Source organism: Crocuta crocuta, unplaced genomic scaffold, assembly GCF_008692635.1.
Source record: "Crocuta crocuta isolate KB4526 unplaced genomic scaffold, BGI_CrCroc_1.0 scaffold32, whole genome shotgun sequence".
NCBI lineage: Eukaryota > Metazoa > Chordata > Mammalia > Carnivora > Hyaenidae > Crocuta > Crocuta crocuta.
In genome coordinates this window covers 4,129,741-4,147,466 of record NW_027529424.1, presented here as the reverse complement: position 1 = coordinate 4,147,466, position 17,726 = coordinate 4,129,741, and the positions used below count along the sequence as shown (strand labels likewise).

The 17,726-nt window shown below is 41.7% G+C and overlaps 1 protein-coding gene across 2 annotated transcripts in view; it reads right to left on the bottom strand.

Moving 5' to 3' along the window:
* USP6NL (USP6 N-terminal like) overlaps positions 1–17,726 on the bottom strand; it is a 160,707-nt gene that overhangs the window by 31,378 nt on the left and 111,603 nt on the right. For both annotated transcript variants that reach the window (XM_077758522.1, XM_077758523.1), the window contains exons 6-12: positions 15,536–15,643; positions 10,094–10,203; positions 7,799–7,847; positions 6,294–6,414; positions 3,076–3,170; positions 2,120–2,185; positions 1,928–2,027 (exon numbers count right to left, since the gene is read on the bottom strand). In XM_077758522.1, the coding sequence (XP_077614648.1) occupies positions 1,928–2,027; positions 2,120–2,185; positions 3,076–3,170; positions 6,294–6,414; positions 7,799–7,847; positions 10,094–10,203; positions 15,536–15,643 (649 nt within the window). The remainder of the gene's footprint in view (positions 1–1,927; positions 2,028–2,119; positions 2,186–3,075; positions 3,171–6,293; positions 6,415–7,798; positions 7,848–10,093; positions 10,204–15,535; positions 15,644–17,726) is intronic.

The window sequence follows — 17,726 nt, the reverse complement described above, 5'->3', positions numbered from 1 at the left end:
CCATAACAATGTCTCTAAATATGATTAAGGCAATCAAGAAAAAAACAAGAACAAAATCGTAGAGAAGCTGTCGCTGATTAAGGTGCCCAGACACAGTTTTTGAAGTTTTATATGGTAGTGAAGCACCTTCACATGAATCCTAGAGCTTCTGTCTTCCTAACTAAGAAAAACCTATAAAGCAGCAGACACATTTTTTTCCTATAGCTATTTAGCCCAAAGATATGATAGGATATAAAGTAATTATTATGCTTCAAGTTTACTTGCAAAGGGTGAAGAAACTTTTCACTTGCCAAAGTTAAGCAAGAGTAATATAAATAAGGGGTGCCTCAGTTGGTTAAGTGTCTGACATGAGCTCAGGTCATCATCTCACAGTTTGTAAGTTCAAGCCCCGCATTGGGCTCTACACTGACAGCGCAGAGCCTGGAGCCCGCTTCTGATTCTCTATCTCCCTCTCTCTTTCTACCCTTCCCCTGCTTGTGCTCTCTCTCTCTCAAAAATTAATAAACATTTTTTAAAAAGTCATATAAATAAAATATAATTTAAGGTGGTGAAGAGGGCTATGGAGAAATACATCATGGTTCTACCTTCTCACTGTTTAGCAAACATTAAACTAATATATATATTTTAATAAAAAGTATACTTTTGTTCCACATCTTAGTCAGTTCATGATCCAGAAAGGAGAAAGGACACGGAGAGGAGGTGGGGAGGGAAGGGAATGAGGTGGGGGAGACGGAGAGAGACTGATTTCGTGGCTTTGCGACAGCCCCCGAGGCTCGGGACACAGCTCGGGGCGCGGTGGCCTGTGTGCTGTGGGAGTGAGGGCTGGCTGTGAGCGAACTGAAGCACAGCACTTCCGATTCCCTTTCAGAGTAAACAATACACACTTGATTTTATAGGGACTTTTCATTTGTGTCTAGACTTTGGATAATCTGAAGTCATGTTTTTCAAGTAAGCAATCAAAGGATTTTGTATTAAACTACCTAACACGTACTTAGAACAACGCCAAGCACAACAGGGGGAGAAAACTTACAAAACATGACCCCAAGTACTCAGTTAGCTTATAATTTAGGTGGGAAGCTGAACAGATGAGTCTTCCAAGAATAACCTAAGAGGGCAGGGTGATGAACAAATGGGAAACTGCGTCCCAGATGTAGGCCTGAGGTGCTCGGTGAAGCTCTAAGGCTCCCGGGGGCTCTCTTCTCTGCAGTCACAAGAGGAGTTACCAGGAGGAGTTACAACTGTAAAGGTGGAACAGAGGCTGAAAGGTGAAGAAGGCTCTTCATCTTCATGAAGAAAACTCTCATTTCCTGATTTCTAAAGTAAGGCCTACCATGCCACATTTAAACAGCCCTTGAAAGCCTGCAACGGAAGACTTGAAAGCCTTGCTGCATTTAAGCGGCTGGAGACAGTGGCTGCAGCTGCCCCAGAGACCATGCAGTCAGGTGAGAGAGAAGCAGGAGGCTCCCCACCTCCAGTCTACGGCTTGTTGCTGGATGCGTTTTTCCTGGATGAAGGAACAGTGATGGACAGTGTCCTCTCTCCAGACCTCTGAACTAAGGGCCCGGTTTCTCTCGTCTCTGATTACAAGCCTGGGATTCAGACTGATGAAAAGGAATACGGAAGCAAACGCTTGGTCAGAAAATATTATTAGCGAAATCAGGGCACTGCGTTCTATTGCTTCAGTGTGAAAATGAAACTGAAATAGAAAAACCAATCCAAGACCTTTGCAATGTAATCAGCTTCTAGTCATGTGAAAGAACCAAGGAAAGCCAATTACCAACTGAACAGGGCTTCTTCATGGACTTTCAAGAATTTCTTTAATCCACCACAAATAGAAAATGAATTTGAAACTGGGCGGGGAATGAGAAATCAGAGTTAAATCAAGCCTTGATTTTCGTGAAATCCTTATACTTAAACATTTTCTTACTTTTGTGTAATTTTAAGATTGTATAAGACATAGCGGTAAGAACTCGTTCTCCTTCAAAGATGTAGATATCCCATATTCTGAGGTTTAGTGTAAAGGGAGTCTATAATTGAAAACAAAACAGAGATAAGATTAACAGCTCACCCTCATCTGGTATTTATAATTTTATGATTGGGTTTGTAAATAAATACTCACACGATCAAGGAAACACTGAAAAAACCATTTCATTGTGTAAAAACTTGTGTAGATTTCTTGAGAATCCTGAAAAAAACAAAGACTTCAAATTTCTGGATTGCGGAAAATGAAATATGACAATCTAATACTAAAAGTTAGGAAAGCTGTTGGGAGGTGGCTGTCAAAACTAGACATAAAACCGTTTTATTCCAAATCTTTTTCATGCTGGAGTATTTCTAGTTTTTTCTCTTCTTGCTCTCTTTCTCCCTCAATTTCACTTCTGGAAATCACTTTAAGGATAAATCCTTCTCATACAGGATTATAATACAGTTTGATTTTCTAGAATACATTTTACAGTGAACTAACCCTGCTTTATTAATTTATCGTGCTTTATAGTAGAGCATACATATGGTTCACTAAAGATGTCTGTATGAACCTTAAAGTACTTTTGGTGCCATAAAAAAGCCTCCAAAATTACTGAGAAATAATGTATCTTTAAAAACTGTATTATTTGTATATATCATCTGCAAACTCACAGTTTGATTCCATGAGTTAGGGCTGTGATGGTTCATCAGTACTCAATTTCACAAATCTTGGGGTGCTTGGATGGCTCAGTCGGTTAAGTGTCCAACTTCGGCTCAGGTCATAATCCCGCGGCTCAGGAGTTCGAGCCCTGTGTCAGGCTCTGTGCTGACAGCTTAGAGCCTGGAGCCTGCTTCAGATTCTGTGTCTCCCTCTCTCTCTCTCCCTGCCTCTCCCTGACTCACAGTCTGTCTCTCTCCTTCAAAACTAAACATTAAAAAAATTTTAATTTCACAAATCTCATGCTCTTCAAATACCTGGCAATGACAAGTGCATAGGAAATGAACTGGACAACACTGCAAATCAGTCAAGTAAGTGAGACCAAAGGTTGCACTCAATCCCTCTAGTTTCATTCCTGGTTTAAGTGGGTGTAAGTCAATGTCATATCTACCTACCAGGTGTTGCTTAAGCTTGGATAGAAATTTATTCAGTATTTTTTCATGATGTTCTTGAAACCTCAAGAGTTTAGGAAAACCTTGAACAAAGAAGCCTAGAATACAAACATAAAAAACATTGTTTTTCATAAATAATACCAACAAAAATCCTTCTTTTAAAATACAGCACATTGCTTTCATTTTTAACTGTCAGCAACAACAAAAATCCAGGAATTAGTAAGATATTTGTCCTCCCCAGCAAGGAAATAATTGTGTATGAGCTCTGGGTAACGAAACTTATGGTCTGGCATTCGTTTGCCAAAGATCTCCTATAATCTTGTAAAAATATAAAAGAGGACAATATTTCTGAATTAAAAGGGAAACTCAGAAATTAAGATAAAAACTGAAGCCACTGATCGGGATTATCTGTTCTCTTAAAGTATCTTAAAGCATATCTTAAATGCACAAATATTTTTAAATTTATTTTTTTTTATTTTATTTAAAATCAAGTTAGTTAACATATGGTGTAACAATGGTTTCAGGAGTAGAATTCAGTGATTCATCACTTACATATGACACCCAGTGTTCATTCCAACATGTGCCCTCCTTAATGCCCCTCACCCACATAGCCCATTTCCCACCCAAAACCCCTCCAGCAACCCTCAGTTTGCTCTCTGGATTTAAGAGCCTCTCATGGCTTAAATGCACAAATTTTTTTATAGATTATTCTAGTCTTGATGACTTATCATTTTATTGTACTGTCAACATACTATATAACTTTTTTTCAGGCTTACTTTAACAACTTCATTAGTCCTGTGCTTCCAACGTTTTTATCGCTTTTAATCCCTTTTGTAAGTGATAACTGACATCAGCTAAGACATTCTGGCATGTATTATACGGTCAGTGTGATATCTAAAGTTGTAGTTTATCCCATCTGATTATACAATACAATCTACAAGATTTCTAGGAAGTAACAAATCATCAATGGTAAATTAGCACAGATTTTGTAGATTTACCTCACGGAACCTCACATGTATACTTATTTACAAGTTTCCATTCAGGTATTCTACACAATGCGTTCTAAACAGGATGTATTCTCAACAGATGCATCATTTCTCCAATTAGTTATTTCCAGCCTGGGCTTTCTGCAACTTTTTGAAAGATGCTCATAGCTGTCCTCTGTCTTTAAAAAAGAATCCAGAGGAAGGACCGGGTGTCATACAAGCTCTTCTTGCATATTCATGATGCATAAGAGCTTCTTAATGCTTCTAACATGTTTTCTAAACTAAAGAAACTTTGTTTAGCTCTCTCCGCCAGACTTAGTTGATCTTAGAGTCCATCCTTTTTTTCATAGAACACCTGTTTCCCAAAGTTAAAACTGTGTTCCTCCAAGAACCCAAGAGACATGCTTTTGGGACACACTGCTTTACAATCTTTAGGGAAGGACTATTTCTTAACTGAGTTTTCTAAGGTACTTATAAAAATTTCCAGAGATCGAGATTCTATGCCTCCCATAGTAACATCTTCCAGAGAAATTAGGTCATAAAAAAAAAAAAATCTGTATCTGTGCCACTTTCCTGTTCAATATGATAGGAATGGAAACTGGAAGAATTTCAGGAAAGTCTCATTTTGAAAAAGGCAATGTCCCTCAGTAATAAACACCAGCTCAAGGATGCTAACATTCTTCACTTATTAGTGATGTCCCCGACTTGGTATTTTAAAATCTCATTTTCTTCAGCCCTCACTTTATTCTACACACTTCTAAGTGACATCACTATCATACAGGAGATGCAAAGAACCGAGGCAACCTTTAGTTATAAAATCCCCTCGGCAGACCTAGAAGCAAGAATCTCTAAGTACAAACTTACCCACAATAACGACCTAAGCTGCACAACAAATGCAAACGTTAGGATACTAAGAATATTATTTTACAGATCAGACTGGTGACAACTGCTGAAAGTAAGCTGTCAGGTATGTTTGAGAGAAAGGACTTCCCTGAACGCGGCAGTCTTCCACGTGACTGCATACTACAGAGACTGTAACATCCCTTGTACTTCACACAGATGAGCAACACCAGCCCATGGTGAGGCAAAGATGGATAAGGGTCAATTATTTTTCTTCAAGATGCCCTTTCAAGTGACTGGCTGATGGATGGCAGTTCAATTATGCTGCATCTTACTTCTTACTTGTGGAGTCTACTGATGGGACACCAAGTGTCCAGAAACGGTTCTCATTAGGAGGAGGAGAAGTAACAGTAGTCATTAAAAAAAAAAAAAATTCACTAGGAAAACTGAGGGAGACGGCCAATTGTGCGTGCATGTATACACACACACACACACACACACACCACCACCACCACCACCACCACCCCCACCCCCACACAAAATACCACCATAGAAAACCACATGGTAAGAATGTGAGATTTAATAAGCTATAGTCCTAATTCTGAAAACGTTAAAATATCACTTTAAACATGTGGCAGGTTCCTCACCGCATAAAGCTTACTTACAAATGGAACTTAGATGATCCATTTCTTAAAGTGATTCATGTTAAAAATGTTTTTAACTTGGTGTTATCACATGGATGGCACTGGGAACATACTTTTGCATTATATGGGCAAGTGGCACTTTTATTTCTGAGAGAAGCTGCAATCCAAACTCTCTAAAATTTCTTGAACATGTGTGGCAGATATAGGAAAAAGGTTATTAAAAACAATCTTCTAACCTGAGAACCAAAAACTCATGCAAGTTTTCAGATATTAAATAAGAAAGTACCCACAGCATGCTATCAGCAGCCTTTTATTGGGAAATGGAATAAATTTTATGGCTAAAAGAAATAAAGCACGCATGTCACTGAAATGAGAACTGCGTGACAATCTAAACGCTGTGGTCAAAAGACAGCTTTTATTTCTCCCAGTAACACAGCTCTTCCTAAATTCCTCCAAACCTAAACGAGTTTCTTCCAACTAGGGGCAGGTGAGGAAAGAATTTCAGAATGCCAACAGTATACCTCGAGGTAAACACAACGGATATAAACGTGAACAGAAATGTTTAGCAAAGTTCAATAAAGAAGGAGGAAGTAAGAAATGACTCACAAACACTAATCAGCTGAACAAGCTCCCAGACATTAAGTTTTTGTCCTTAACCCTAAAAAGCATCTTCCAAAGTTTGACTTCGTTTTAATTTACCTTTTCTCCCTTCCTTGTTTATTGTGTTTTGTAAACTCTGGGGTTTTCTTACCATGCATGGCATGTTTGGGGCCTGAGAACAGTTTGACCAGGGCCCAGAAGGCATCCTCTTCATTCATGTACATGAGGAGCAGAGCCGTGATCTGGCTCATCCCCTGACAGTATCCAACTTCCTGAAGGTAAACGAGAACAAAGAGACTGGGGGTTTTCAGATCGAATCACACGAATACACGCATATAAAAACCTGCCCTACAAAATAATCAGAAAATGCTTAAACACATTAAACAATGGGTAATTCTACAGATAAAGACTACAATTTTTACAACACTGAGCTATATGTTATAAAAGAATAAATTTGTATTCAAGAATAAATGCAGAAGTGTGGACGAAATCTAAAGCTACATGTATTTTTATTATTGCCCATTCAGTACTGTTGCTATGCCTTCTGTAAAGGGTGCTGTTTACTTTTCCTCTGTGTCTATGATTCTCAGTTCAATACTCCTCCTCTCCCCAGACTCCCTGCTTACAATGGGGCCTCAGAGCTTCGTGTTTGTGCCTCATGAACCGAAGCTGCTGGAGGAGAAGAGGTCACCTGACTCCAGAGAACAGTTCATCAGCTGCACTGACTAATCACATACTCTCTCCAGGAGATCTGTAATCAGATGGTGGAATGCGCTTAAAGAGAATGGTCATGGTGAGTCTGTGGGTGCTATTTTAGCCATGGGAAAAGTGAAATGTAGGCAAAGAAAGGAATCTGGAGATAGAGGGGCAAACAGTTTACAGAGATAATCAGAGTAACTTCGTGGCCCCAGAGTGGAAAAGACAGAGTACAGCCATCTTTCTCAGTCCAATCTCCTCACTCTCACTGTCCAGCTCCACATTCCATGAGGCCCAACCATTGCTTCATTTCTATGAAAAGGCCTTTAATAAACTCCTTACTTGCTTGCAATTTCTCATAACTTAGAGGCTTTAATGTAATAGAAATTACACACCCAAGGTTCAAGGTTGTCCTCCTTAGAACCCAGTCAACAAGCATTTATTTAACATCCACATTAGGTTCAACATTAAGTGATCTTTCCCCAAATTAGCATCCTCCCCCATGGTCCATTAAGAAAAGGTTTACTCTGAGCCTAGTCCTGGGCTTAGCCAGTGGGTCGAGAGGTCTACTGTATGGACCTCACTGAGTGAACGAAACGTGACCCTCAAAGGCAACCTGGGTCCCTGGGGTGGTGAGGAGTGATCAAGGGTCAAGCAAAAATTAATCTTCCCACTGACTCCCTAAACTTCTAGCCATGCTCATTCTTAGCGCTACTGCATAAAATAAAAACAAGACAAACAACATCACAAGACAACGAAACAATCCAGAGAAAGAGGGGAAAACGAGAGATTCCCCGGCACACGGTGGTTTTTCCCACTTCCAAATCAGCTCTGTTCTAAAACCCCAGGGTCACCAGAGCAGCTTTGAAAAGGCCCAGAGAGGCAGGGGGAGCCCCACGAGTTCCTCCAGTTCCTCAGAAGACCACTCAAAGAGCCGGGGGCAGGTGTGCTCCAACTTACCGTGTTGTAAATAGAATATGCAGCAAGAACATGGAATAGGGATTGTTGCCTAGAGAAAAGAGAATTTATACTGAACACAATTTACTTATTTCACATATTTTTAAAATTACCAACTTAAGTAAATACATAGTTTGCCTGAAAACAGATAATCTAAACAAAATCACTACTGTAACCAAGAAATGACCCCCTAGCTCAAATGTGAACAATACCCCATACAGTCAAAATTTAAGGCTACATGACATTTATTCTGATAAAATTTATACCAAAACACACAAAGGGCTTCACCATCTCTTAAATTTGTTGCCACCCTTCACTGAACTATTCTCACTATAGAATCACGCCCCTGGGAGCAGCCAGCCTGCTAGAACCAGGGAGCCTCGCGAGGCTACGGTACAGTGCCCGCTCGGTACGATCCCTGCAGGGCGGGACAACACCGTGTGGGGGGCTGTATGTGCTCTCAACGAGCCCCCACCACGTGGTGCTATCTGTCCCACAGCCAGGATGCTGGGGTCCAAGATTCAAGCGGCAGAAACGGGGATGGCTCTGCCCGCTATGGTCCCTAGTAGTCCACGAGCAAAATGTTTGCTTCCCGTCCCATCGGCCTTAAGCTCCGCTGGTCCAGGAGTCCTAGTTCAAAGGGAAAAACGTTTCCGCCAGGAGACACAGTGACTCCCCTGAACTGGCAGTGCAGACTGCCACCCAGCCACTTGGGGCTCCTCGTGCCTCTGAATACATAGCCAAAGGAGGAGGCTGACTGTTCGGGCTGGAGTGGTTGATCCTGGTTACTAAGGAGACACTGAGTTGCTACTACACACTGGGTATAAGGAAGACTGTGTCCGGAACACAGGAGAATACCTAGGGGGTCTCTTCAGTATAACCAAGCCTTGCAATTAAAGTCAATGGGAAAGTACAGCAATCTAATTTAGACCAGACTGCTAATGGTCCCCTCCCGCCACCAGGGAGAGAACCACAACCAGCTGAGGTACCTGCAGAGGACACAGGGAATATAAAATATGTAGTGGAAACCAGCCACCACCACGTGTCCAGTCACAGAAAAGACGGTTATCACTGTTCTGAGCATTTCTTATTTTGGCATGAGTGTGTGTGTGTGTGTGTGTGTGTGTGTGTGTGTGTGTGTATTCATATATATTTAAAAATATTTTTGTTTTCCTCCTTCCTTTTCCCTTTTCATCTAACATATTAGCTATATCAGTCAGATATATTCATAATAACAAACTTTACATCGCAGTATTTAGGTTTTATTAATATCAAAGCAAAAGAGTAACTGTCACCAAAGACTTTGCATTGTCTTGTGGGGAAAGGACTAGCATAGTTTTAGTCCTGGGCAAAATAGTTCAGTCCTAGGTAAAGCCATGTTAGGCAAAAGCATGACCTTGTATTATGTGTATTTGGAAATGGAGTCAACAAGGATACACTGTCACAGTCAGCTTTATGTGTCACCCTGGCTAAGCTATAACTCCCAGTTATTCAAAAGCTAACCTGGGCATTACTGAAAGAAGGCATTTTGTAGATGCGATGACAATCTATAATCAGTGATTCTAAGTAGGGGTGACTGTCCCAAATAGTCTGGCCGGGCCGATCCAATCGGTTGAAAGGCTGTAAGAGCTGATGTGAGGCTTCCCTGAAGCCTCTCTTCCTGTGGAAAGCAGCCGGCTTGTGCTCAGGAGTGCCAGCCTGTCCCTTCTGATGGCCTGCCGCCCAAGGGGACGTGCCTAGTCAGCCCCCGCTATGTATAAACCAACTCCTCTCAACAAGTCTCTGAATACACATCTTTCACCGGTTTCTGTTTCTCTTGTTGAACTCTAGCTGATCCTGAGGTCAACAAAACTGTTCCTCTCGCTCATAAACTATAGTACTCATTCATTCATTCATTCATTCACTCCTCTTTCTTGTTTGTTTCAGCTGTGCACTGGGGTCACACTGATAGGGATCTATTTGTCACCAACATGGTCCTCCAAAAGTAACACAACCTCTAATTTCATTTACTAAGATTGTAATAAAAGTAGCTACTGTATTTTTAAGCATTCTTGGATCATAAAATGATTCTTTACCAACTGTATTTATCTTCTATGTCAAAGGTAAAAAAAAAGTTCAGTTAACCTACACCCTAAGTTTCATACAGCACGGACCAAATGAGCTTAAACCTTTAGGACGTATGTTAAAATTACAGTTCATATAAGACATTTTACTCATTCAGGTTTTAAGCTAATGGAGACTTTAATAAACACTATTTATAAATGCCATTTATATTTCGTAACATTAAAGTTTACTTACTTAACACCGTATCTGTCTCTAAACATGATATGGTCCCTAAATGTGCGGTTGACATCAAGGTCTATTTGTCTGATGTCAGGTGAACAGCCCCGTGCTCTGTGTTTTAATTTCTGAAGAGAAAAAAGAGGAGAAGAAAGCACGTTTTTATGAAAATCAGCTGTTGAAAATAATTCTCATTAAAATAAACCAAACCATAATTCTCACTTAAAAACTGTTTTCATTTAGGAAATCACGCTCATGGTCCACCACTGAATGTGAAAAGGCACACGGTGAGGCGATCCCCCCACCCACCCCTGTCCCTCATGCCCGTCCTATCCCCTTCCCATCACCTTCTCCCACCTGCCTTAACCACAGAGACTTTAATTTTGAAGGAAGAACTTTCCCGAGTTTGCGCTGCTCAGACTACGTAAAGGCCCTTGACAGCTGAGCCACGCAGTCCACTAGGATTCCTTTTTTCTTTCCAGCACAAGATTTTTGTTTTCCTTTGAGCTAATCATTGCCTTCTTTCTTGATCTGCTTCATTTCCTTTGTGCTTGCTGCTAATCCAGTCCCCAACTCACTTGAAAGCGCATCGATCCCCTCTGCCGCTGCTCAGTGGAAAAGGTCCTCTCGCAGTCCGGCTTCCTGCGGGCGTCTCTGCCACAGCCTTCCGGCCTGAGGACACGCCGCACAGCGAGGGTGCAGGGCTGTCCCTTCACTCTCGGCGGGGCCATCCTTCGCGGGGGCCCCGTTTCCTGGGTCTCACCTCTTCTTCCTCGGCTCGTTCCCCTGTGCTGGAGGAGCGCAGCCTCCATTAGCTCCTGTGGAGGGGTGTATGGAAGGTACATGTTTTTGAAACTTTGAATGTCTGGTAATTCTACCTCCTTCTTACTTACTTGTCTGGCTGTTTTAGAATTCTAAGCTGGAAACTATTTTTGCTCAAAAGGCACTGCCTTCACCGTCTACTAGAGCTGGCAGTGCTGTAACTCTAATTCTACTTTTTTTGTATGAAATCTTTTTCTCTCCAGAAGCTTGCAGGCATTTTTCTCTCCACATTCTGAAACTTGACATTTCCGTGCTGGATTTGCATCTACTTTTATCCACAGGGTTGGGCACTTGATGGGTCTTTTCAATCTTATCAACGCGGACTCCCATCTCCCAGTTCTAAGTCATTCCTTCTAGAACTCCTGCCGCCGGGTTCCTCCAACCTCCCTGCCGCGGTCCGCATTCTCCTTCTGGAACCCTTGCTGCCAGTGTGGGATCTCCTGGGCTGTCATTTACTTTTCTTATGTTTTCTCTAGGATTTTCCATCTCTCTGACTTTACCATCTACTTACTGGGAAACTCCTTCCATTGTTATTCTCAAACTTCTCCAAAATCTTTCAGTTCTATTATGATTTTTATAATCAATAAGCTCTCTGTTGTTCCCAAAGGGTCCTCTTCACGGCATTCTGTACTTGCTTTATGGATGTAATTTCTATTTTGATCCCTCTGAAGATATCTGTGATGGCGTTTTTTTTCCTTTTTTTTAAGTTTTCTTCTTGCTCTATCGTCTGTTCCTTACAATTTTCTTTTTTCCATTTGTTCTCGTTTGTCTTTCATGTTAGCTCCTTTCCTCAAACGAACAGTGGTATATCTCTGTCTGCTTCCATGTAAAAGGAGAACACTAGAAGCTGACGGAAAGCTCTGTGTGCAGAGGTGGGGCCTCACCACCGCGTCTCCACTGCAGAGGGACGTGTCTGGGCAGCTTCACTGGGGGTCCCCTGAGGCCAGTATGTCTGGGTTTATTTTCTTGGGCAGGTCTCCAGAGAAGTCTCTTCCAGTCTCCTGTCGGGAAGACAAGCACCTGGCAGCCAATGTGGGGGGGGGGGGGGGCGGGGGGGGCCCGCGGGTGNGCCCTGGATGCCCCCAGTGCAGGACACACACTCTTCTGTGCCCTCTCCACAGCGGCCCCACCCTCCACGATGTCTGGGTCCTCTCCAGTCCAGAGGCCTTCTGGTTCATTCTCTCCACATAGCAGACCTCGGTCTCGGGCCAGGGCTGCAGAGGGACCTCCGGGCTCTGCCAGCTTCTGCCACAGACAATGAACCACGTTCAGTGTTCTCAGCTTCACCCCCACTCCCAGAGGTACCTGGAGGTGGCAACTAACACACTTTTGGGAGGCTCTGAGCTATAAATCAGGTTGCGTCTCCCTCTTCCCACAGCCAGCCTGGGATTTTGTTGCTCAGGTCTGCTAAGTTGACTACATGTTTGTCTGAATTCTGGTTTCCAAAAATGGGCAGCTATTCTCTCTTCCCATTTTTGTATTCCCTGTGGGCTTGCCTTTTCAAAAACACTCTGCTGTCAATTTAGTGGCATTTCAGGGAGCTAAGTGAATATGTTTAATCTCCCAAGTTTAACTAGATAAGAGATTAAAATTTATATTAATCTATACTTAACCATGCTTAAGTATAATTAAGCATCTACTTACATTATTATACTGACTCATTTACCATGTACTGGTGTATATATATCTATATCTATATGTGTATATCTGCCTTAATTAACTCCAATGCACATATATAAAAACATAACTGCTAATTCCTGACTTCAGCTAAAAGTAGAAAGAAGTAGACTATCTGGAATATGAGTTTAAGTGTTAAGTGTTTCATGACTATGTATCCTCTTGAGTTCTGAGGCAGGAGCTCAGAGAAGGGCAGTCTCTGTAGCTTTTGAAATCGTGACAAGTAACCATGGTCTACTTCAGAGTCCTAAATACAGAGGAAGATATTTATGGTACTGTATTAGAATCACACGGCCACTAAAATGTTATTGAATGCTATCGCTGATAAAAGTTGTCTAAGAAGATATCAAAATTTAGTTTAAAACTGACAGTCTGTTCGTATCTGTCCTTTAATTTTTTTAAGATAACTGGCAAGTAAAAGCATTCAATTATTGTCCTACGGGCCTCCTGGCAAAAAATAAGAAGTCAAAGACAAAAGGAAACATTTATAGGACATGAGAAAATAGTTCAAAGGCAGAACCCCAAAAATATCTATAGTACCAGTTTCTCTACAGGACAAGAAAATCCAACATAAAAAGGCCTCAAGACAGAAGCAAATCCCAGTTAAGTAGTAAAAAAAAAATAACAGGTCAGAAAGATGATGTCGTCGCCCGTTTACACACAAGTGTACAGACTACAAGAAGTCGAGCATATTTCTTACCCCAGCACAAGGAGGGAAGGCAGCTTCTATAGTTATCCGTGGGACTGGGTAGGCAGAGACCCAGGAGTGTCACAGTAATACAAAAATAACACATTTTATTTCAAAGAAATCAGATCTACTGACCTATAAGCCTGAAGGTGGAAGTGCAGTGGAAAGCATTCACATGCAAACGCAGGATATCCCTGTGTGCTGGGCCAGCAAGACTATGAAGCCTCCCAGAAGGCTACAGGTGAGGTAGTTAACCGCAATGGACTCAACTGCTGGCCATGAGACAGATCAAGGGCATGAGAGGGACAGATGACACTGAGGTACAACTAAAAGAAGAGGAGGACGTGGAGGATGAGAGCGCCAGCTCAGGAGCCGGAACAATCTCACCCGCCCGAGAAAAATTTCAGCAGTTCGATTCCCAGTGAAGTTCCAACCTGAAGGGAGCAAGTCACGCCACCCCTGGAGAGGGAGAGTAGGAAGGGATGGGAAAGGCAGACCATCAAATAATGATGTCAGGACAACTCAAAGAGTCAAAAACAAGAATGAGTGATCATGATGGAAAGGGTAACCGTGAAAGTACTGACGGGCAAGTCATCTCTGTTGCTGTTGGCGTACGGCTGGCATGAACTTGGATCTCTCGTGTTAACCAGTGCCCGGATCACTCTATTCCATGCAGAAAAAGCCTAAAAGGTAACTGAAAGCGCAGTGCTGCCACTAGTACCTGTGCTGGGCTGAACAGGGCCCCCAAATTCATGTCTATCCAGAACCTAGAACCTGTGACCTGATTTGGGAATCTGGGTCCTTGCAGATGTAATCAAGTTAAGATGAGACCATCCTGGATTGGGGTGGAGCCCGAATCCAGTAACTGGCACCCTCATCTGGTGGGACACACAGACAGGAAAGGCCACGGAGAAGGTCGCGTGAAGACGAGGCGGAGATGGAGAGATGCGGCGGCGAGCCCGGGGTCACCGGCAACCCCCACAGCGAGGGGGAGCAGGAAGGACTATCCCCGAGCCTTGAGAGAACCCTGGTCCCGCTACCGCCCTGGCGTCACACCTGTGTCCTCCCGCAGGGAGACAGCGGCGCCGCTGCTGTGGTGAGCCGCTCGGTGTGCGCACGCTGCGGCGGCCCGCGGAAACGACAGAGCAGGCTGAGGAAGAGGAACGGTGTTCTCTCATCAACGGAACCAAACTTTAATGAGCACCTACCATACAGCAGGCACACTGTTCTAGGCGCTGGGTTAGATTCTGTATGTTTTCTCAGACATCATTTTCAATACTGGCTCTAAAGCTATGATACTAAAAGCAAATACCTTATCAAAAGGCTAAGCTAACTCTAAAAGCCTAAGACATAAACCCATAGTCCGTGAAGGGCCCAAACAGCTAATTTAAAAAACGTTTCAGACACACAAAATAAGTAACTCTTTATTTTTATTTATTATTGTATTTATTATGTTTCATCTTGGTAAAATTTTACACACACACAATATGAAAAAGAAAAGAAAATATCAAGAGTATTCCAAAGCTCCTTTTAATGATGGGTATTGGGTTTAAATTATAAATAATTTTTCTTTTATCCATCATATTTTACTTTAATTTATTCCACTCATACACATTTTCTGAGAAACATATTACAGAATGGTTTTCAGGTATGTTTCCTATTTCTTTCAAATACTGATATAAAAGTTGGGTTTAGAACGGGTATCACTGGAATGACAAGAAGGTAAATTTAACATATTGGCTAATTTAAGGAAAGTGTCATGCATCACAGAGTCAAAAGTTTGACTTTTTATTAATAACTAACAAAACTTAGAAATACCGACTAATCTTGGAGGAAGTTTTTTTCTCATGCCCAGAAGGAAACAGCCAAGCACCTACAGGCAGCTATTCAAGAAAGGGATTCTGCTGTTTCCCCACGAGGTCTATGGGGGACATGGTATGTCTTTAGTCACCCCTCACTGCAATCGCAGCGACGATCAGGTGTTAGTCCATTTTCCTCACGGACAGGCCCCAACACTGATCATTTCAAGGGTGCCCAAAGCCCTTGAGACTGATGGACTGATAGAGACAATAACATTTTCACTGAAGGATCTGTTTGAAAGTTAGGAAGTAGGCTGCACTAAAAAAACAATCAAGAAAATAACAGACTTATAAAACTCAATGTAGGATGATTTTAATATAACTTCAAAAGACATGAATATCTTACATCACCTTGAAAGCAAAGGAAATGGTTTTACTTTTCAACTTCAAAACAAGTTAGCTTTAGATACTCACACTATAAAGGTCTCTGGTTTCTTCTTTCATTTTAGGGATCTCCAGAAGTAGAGCCCAGACTTCACCTCGGAGCTGGAGCGGGATTCCTTTGTAAATTCTCCTATGAAACTTATTAAAAGAAACATAGATTGAAAGTTACAAATGACCAAATCTTAGACTGACCCCTCCAATCAAACTACTTAATATTCATTAGTCCTTTATTTTCAAAGCATCCATGGCAAGTGATAACACTTTGACATGGGGCACGGGGATCCTATTATCTCTGCTCTTTCGATCCTGACAGGGAGACATACACAGAAAGGACACAGTAAGGAGACGGTAAGTATGTCTAGTGATTAGTATTTTCATACCATTAGAAAGGCACCCCTCACGCGCATGAAAGCACAGTCAGCGCTCTTTTTTAAGGCGTGAGCATCTGATTTACATATTCCCCGTTGACAGAAGTAACTAGTTATGTACTTTCTTCCTTTTCCTCCCTTTGTCTAAAAGACTCTAAATAACAAAAAGGTTGCCTTGTCCCAGAAGTGTTCTCACGGAGTGCAGAGAATACTGGAACCCCTAATACCTTTTCCTGCAGCAGCTCCTCTCTGGGGCTGTCCAGAACGTGTCGGCACAGCGTAGCCTGTCTATACAGCGCACCACTCAGCCAACGCCAGCCTCAATCCTCAGTTCTCTCCCCGACTCGCGCCTCCCAGTCTCTCTCCTGCGATCCCCCCTCCCCACTTCCTCTCCCTGTTCCCTCTCCTCTTTTCAATTTTAGTAGTTCTTCAGGGACACCTTGCCATCACTTTTGAATGAAATGAAGAATAAAGTGTCAGCGTCACCACCTCTTTGGGTCCTTGTACGCTCCAGTGACTCTACGAATCTTAAGACTCTATATACTTCTCCATCTTCTCGTAATTGTCTCTTTTTTCCCCTCAAGGCTAATTATTCAAAATAACATACACATCTACTGTGGTCATTACAAAGTTGTGCATAACAAAACTTGAACCTTTAAAGTAAATGTCCAAACAATGATTAAACAAATTATGGCAGAAATCTTACGGAGTAAGGTAAGAATATGTACATAGTTACTTTGATGATTAAAATAACATATGTTAACAGTATGGCTAAGAAAATAAGATGTAAGTTCTAATAACTGAAATGCTGACAAGTTATGAACGAACAAGCAGGATTTCAACTCCTGCTTTGTACTACCTAGCTTCGGGACACTAAAGCTTTAGTAATGAAGTCATGAGGTAGCTTTATGACACGGACTGTGTGGTTTAAAATGATTAACACTGTAGAATAACTTTTACTGTGAAATGGCGAATATTAAGAAGTTGATTCATTTCTAGATTCAATTCTATATGTAATTTCAGCTTTGTTCTTCTGGTATAAACACACTGCCTCAAATGTGAAATTTCAGCACAGTGACTAGAATCATCAATGTGTTAACTCACGCAGTCGCTCTAACTGCAGGAATACATATGGAAAGGTTTTTTGTAAACTAGACTCTGCTACTTGGAACGTTTCCCATGTACTAAACACTGACCACTGTTAACTATAAACTGAGCATAGTTTAAAAAAACAGTAAATTTAAGATTTACTTTACTAAAGAAAGTCTGCCATCTACATTCATTCCAAAGCTGTAATATATATTATTACCTTTTTTAAAGTATTTTCAAATTATCTGCTAAAGGGGTGCCTGGGTGGCTCAGTTGGTTAGGCGTCCAACTTCGGCTCAGGTCATGATCTCATGGTTCGTGGGTTTGAGCCCCACGTCGGGCTCTGTGCTGACAGCCAGCTCAGAGCCTGGAGCTTGTTTCAGATTCTGTATCTCCCTCTCTCTCTGCCCCTCCACTGCGCTCTCTCTCTCTGTCTCTCTCAAAAATAAATAAAACATTAAAAAAAATTATCAGCTACATTTGTAAAGATGCTATACTATAAGCGTCAGGTATGAATATTTGAAGGTGTGGACATTACTGCAAATGTGAAAAGGGAAATTTCAACAGTCAAGTGGAAGATGATGGCAGGCAAACAGTAACTTCGGTGAACCTGAACCTCCATTAGGCTGATGTTTTCAATGAATAAGAGTTCTGACATATATTTCTCAAACTATTATTACTTGAAAAGACTTTAGACATTATTTTACTGTTTTCCTTCAATTCTGTATTCAACAACTATACACAAATGCCCATGTTTCATCTTC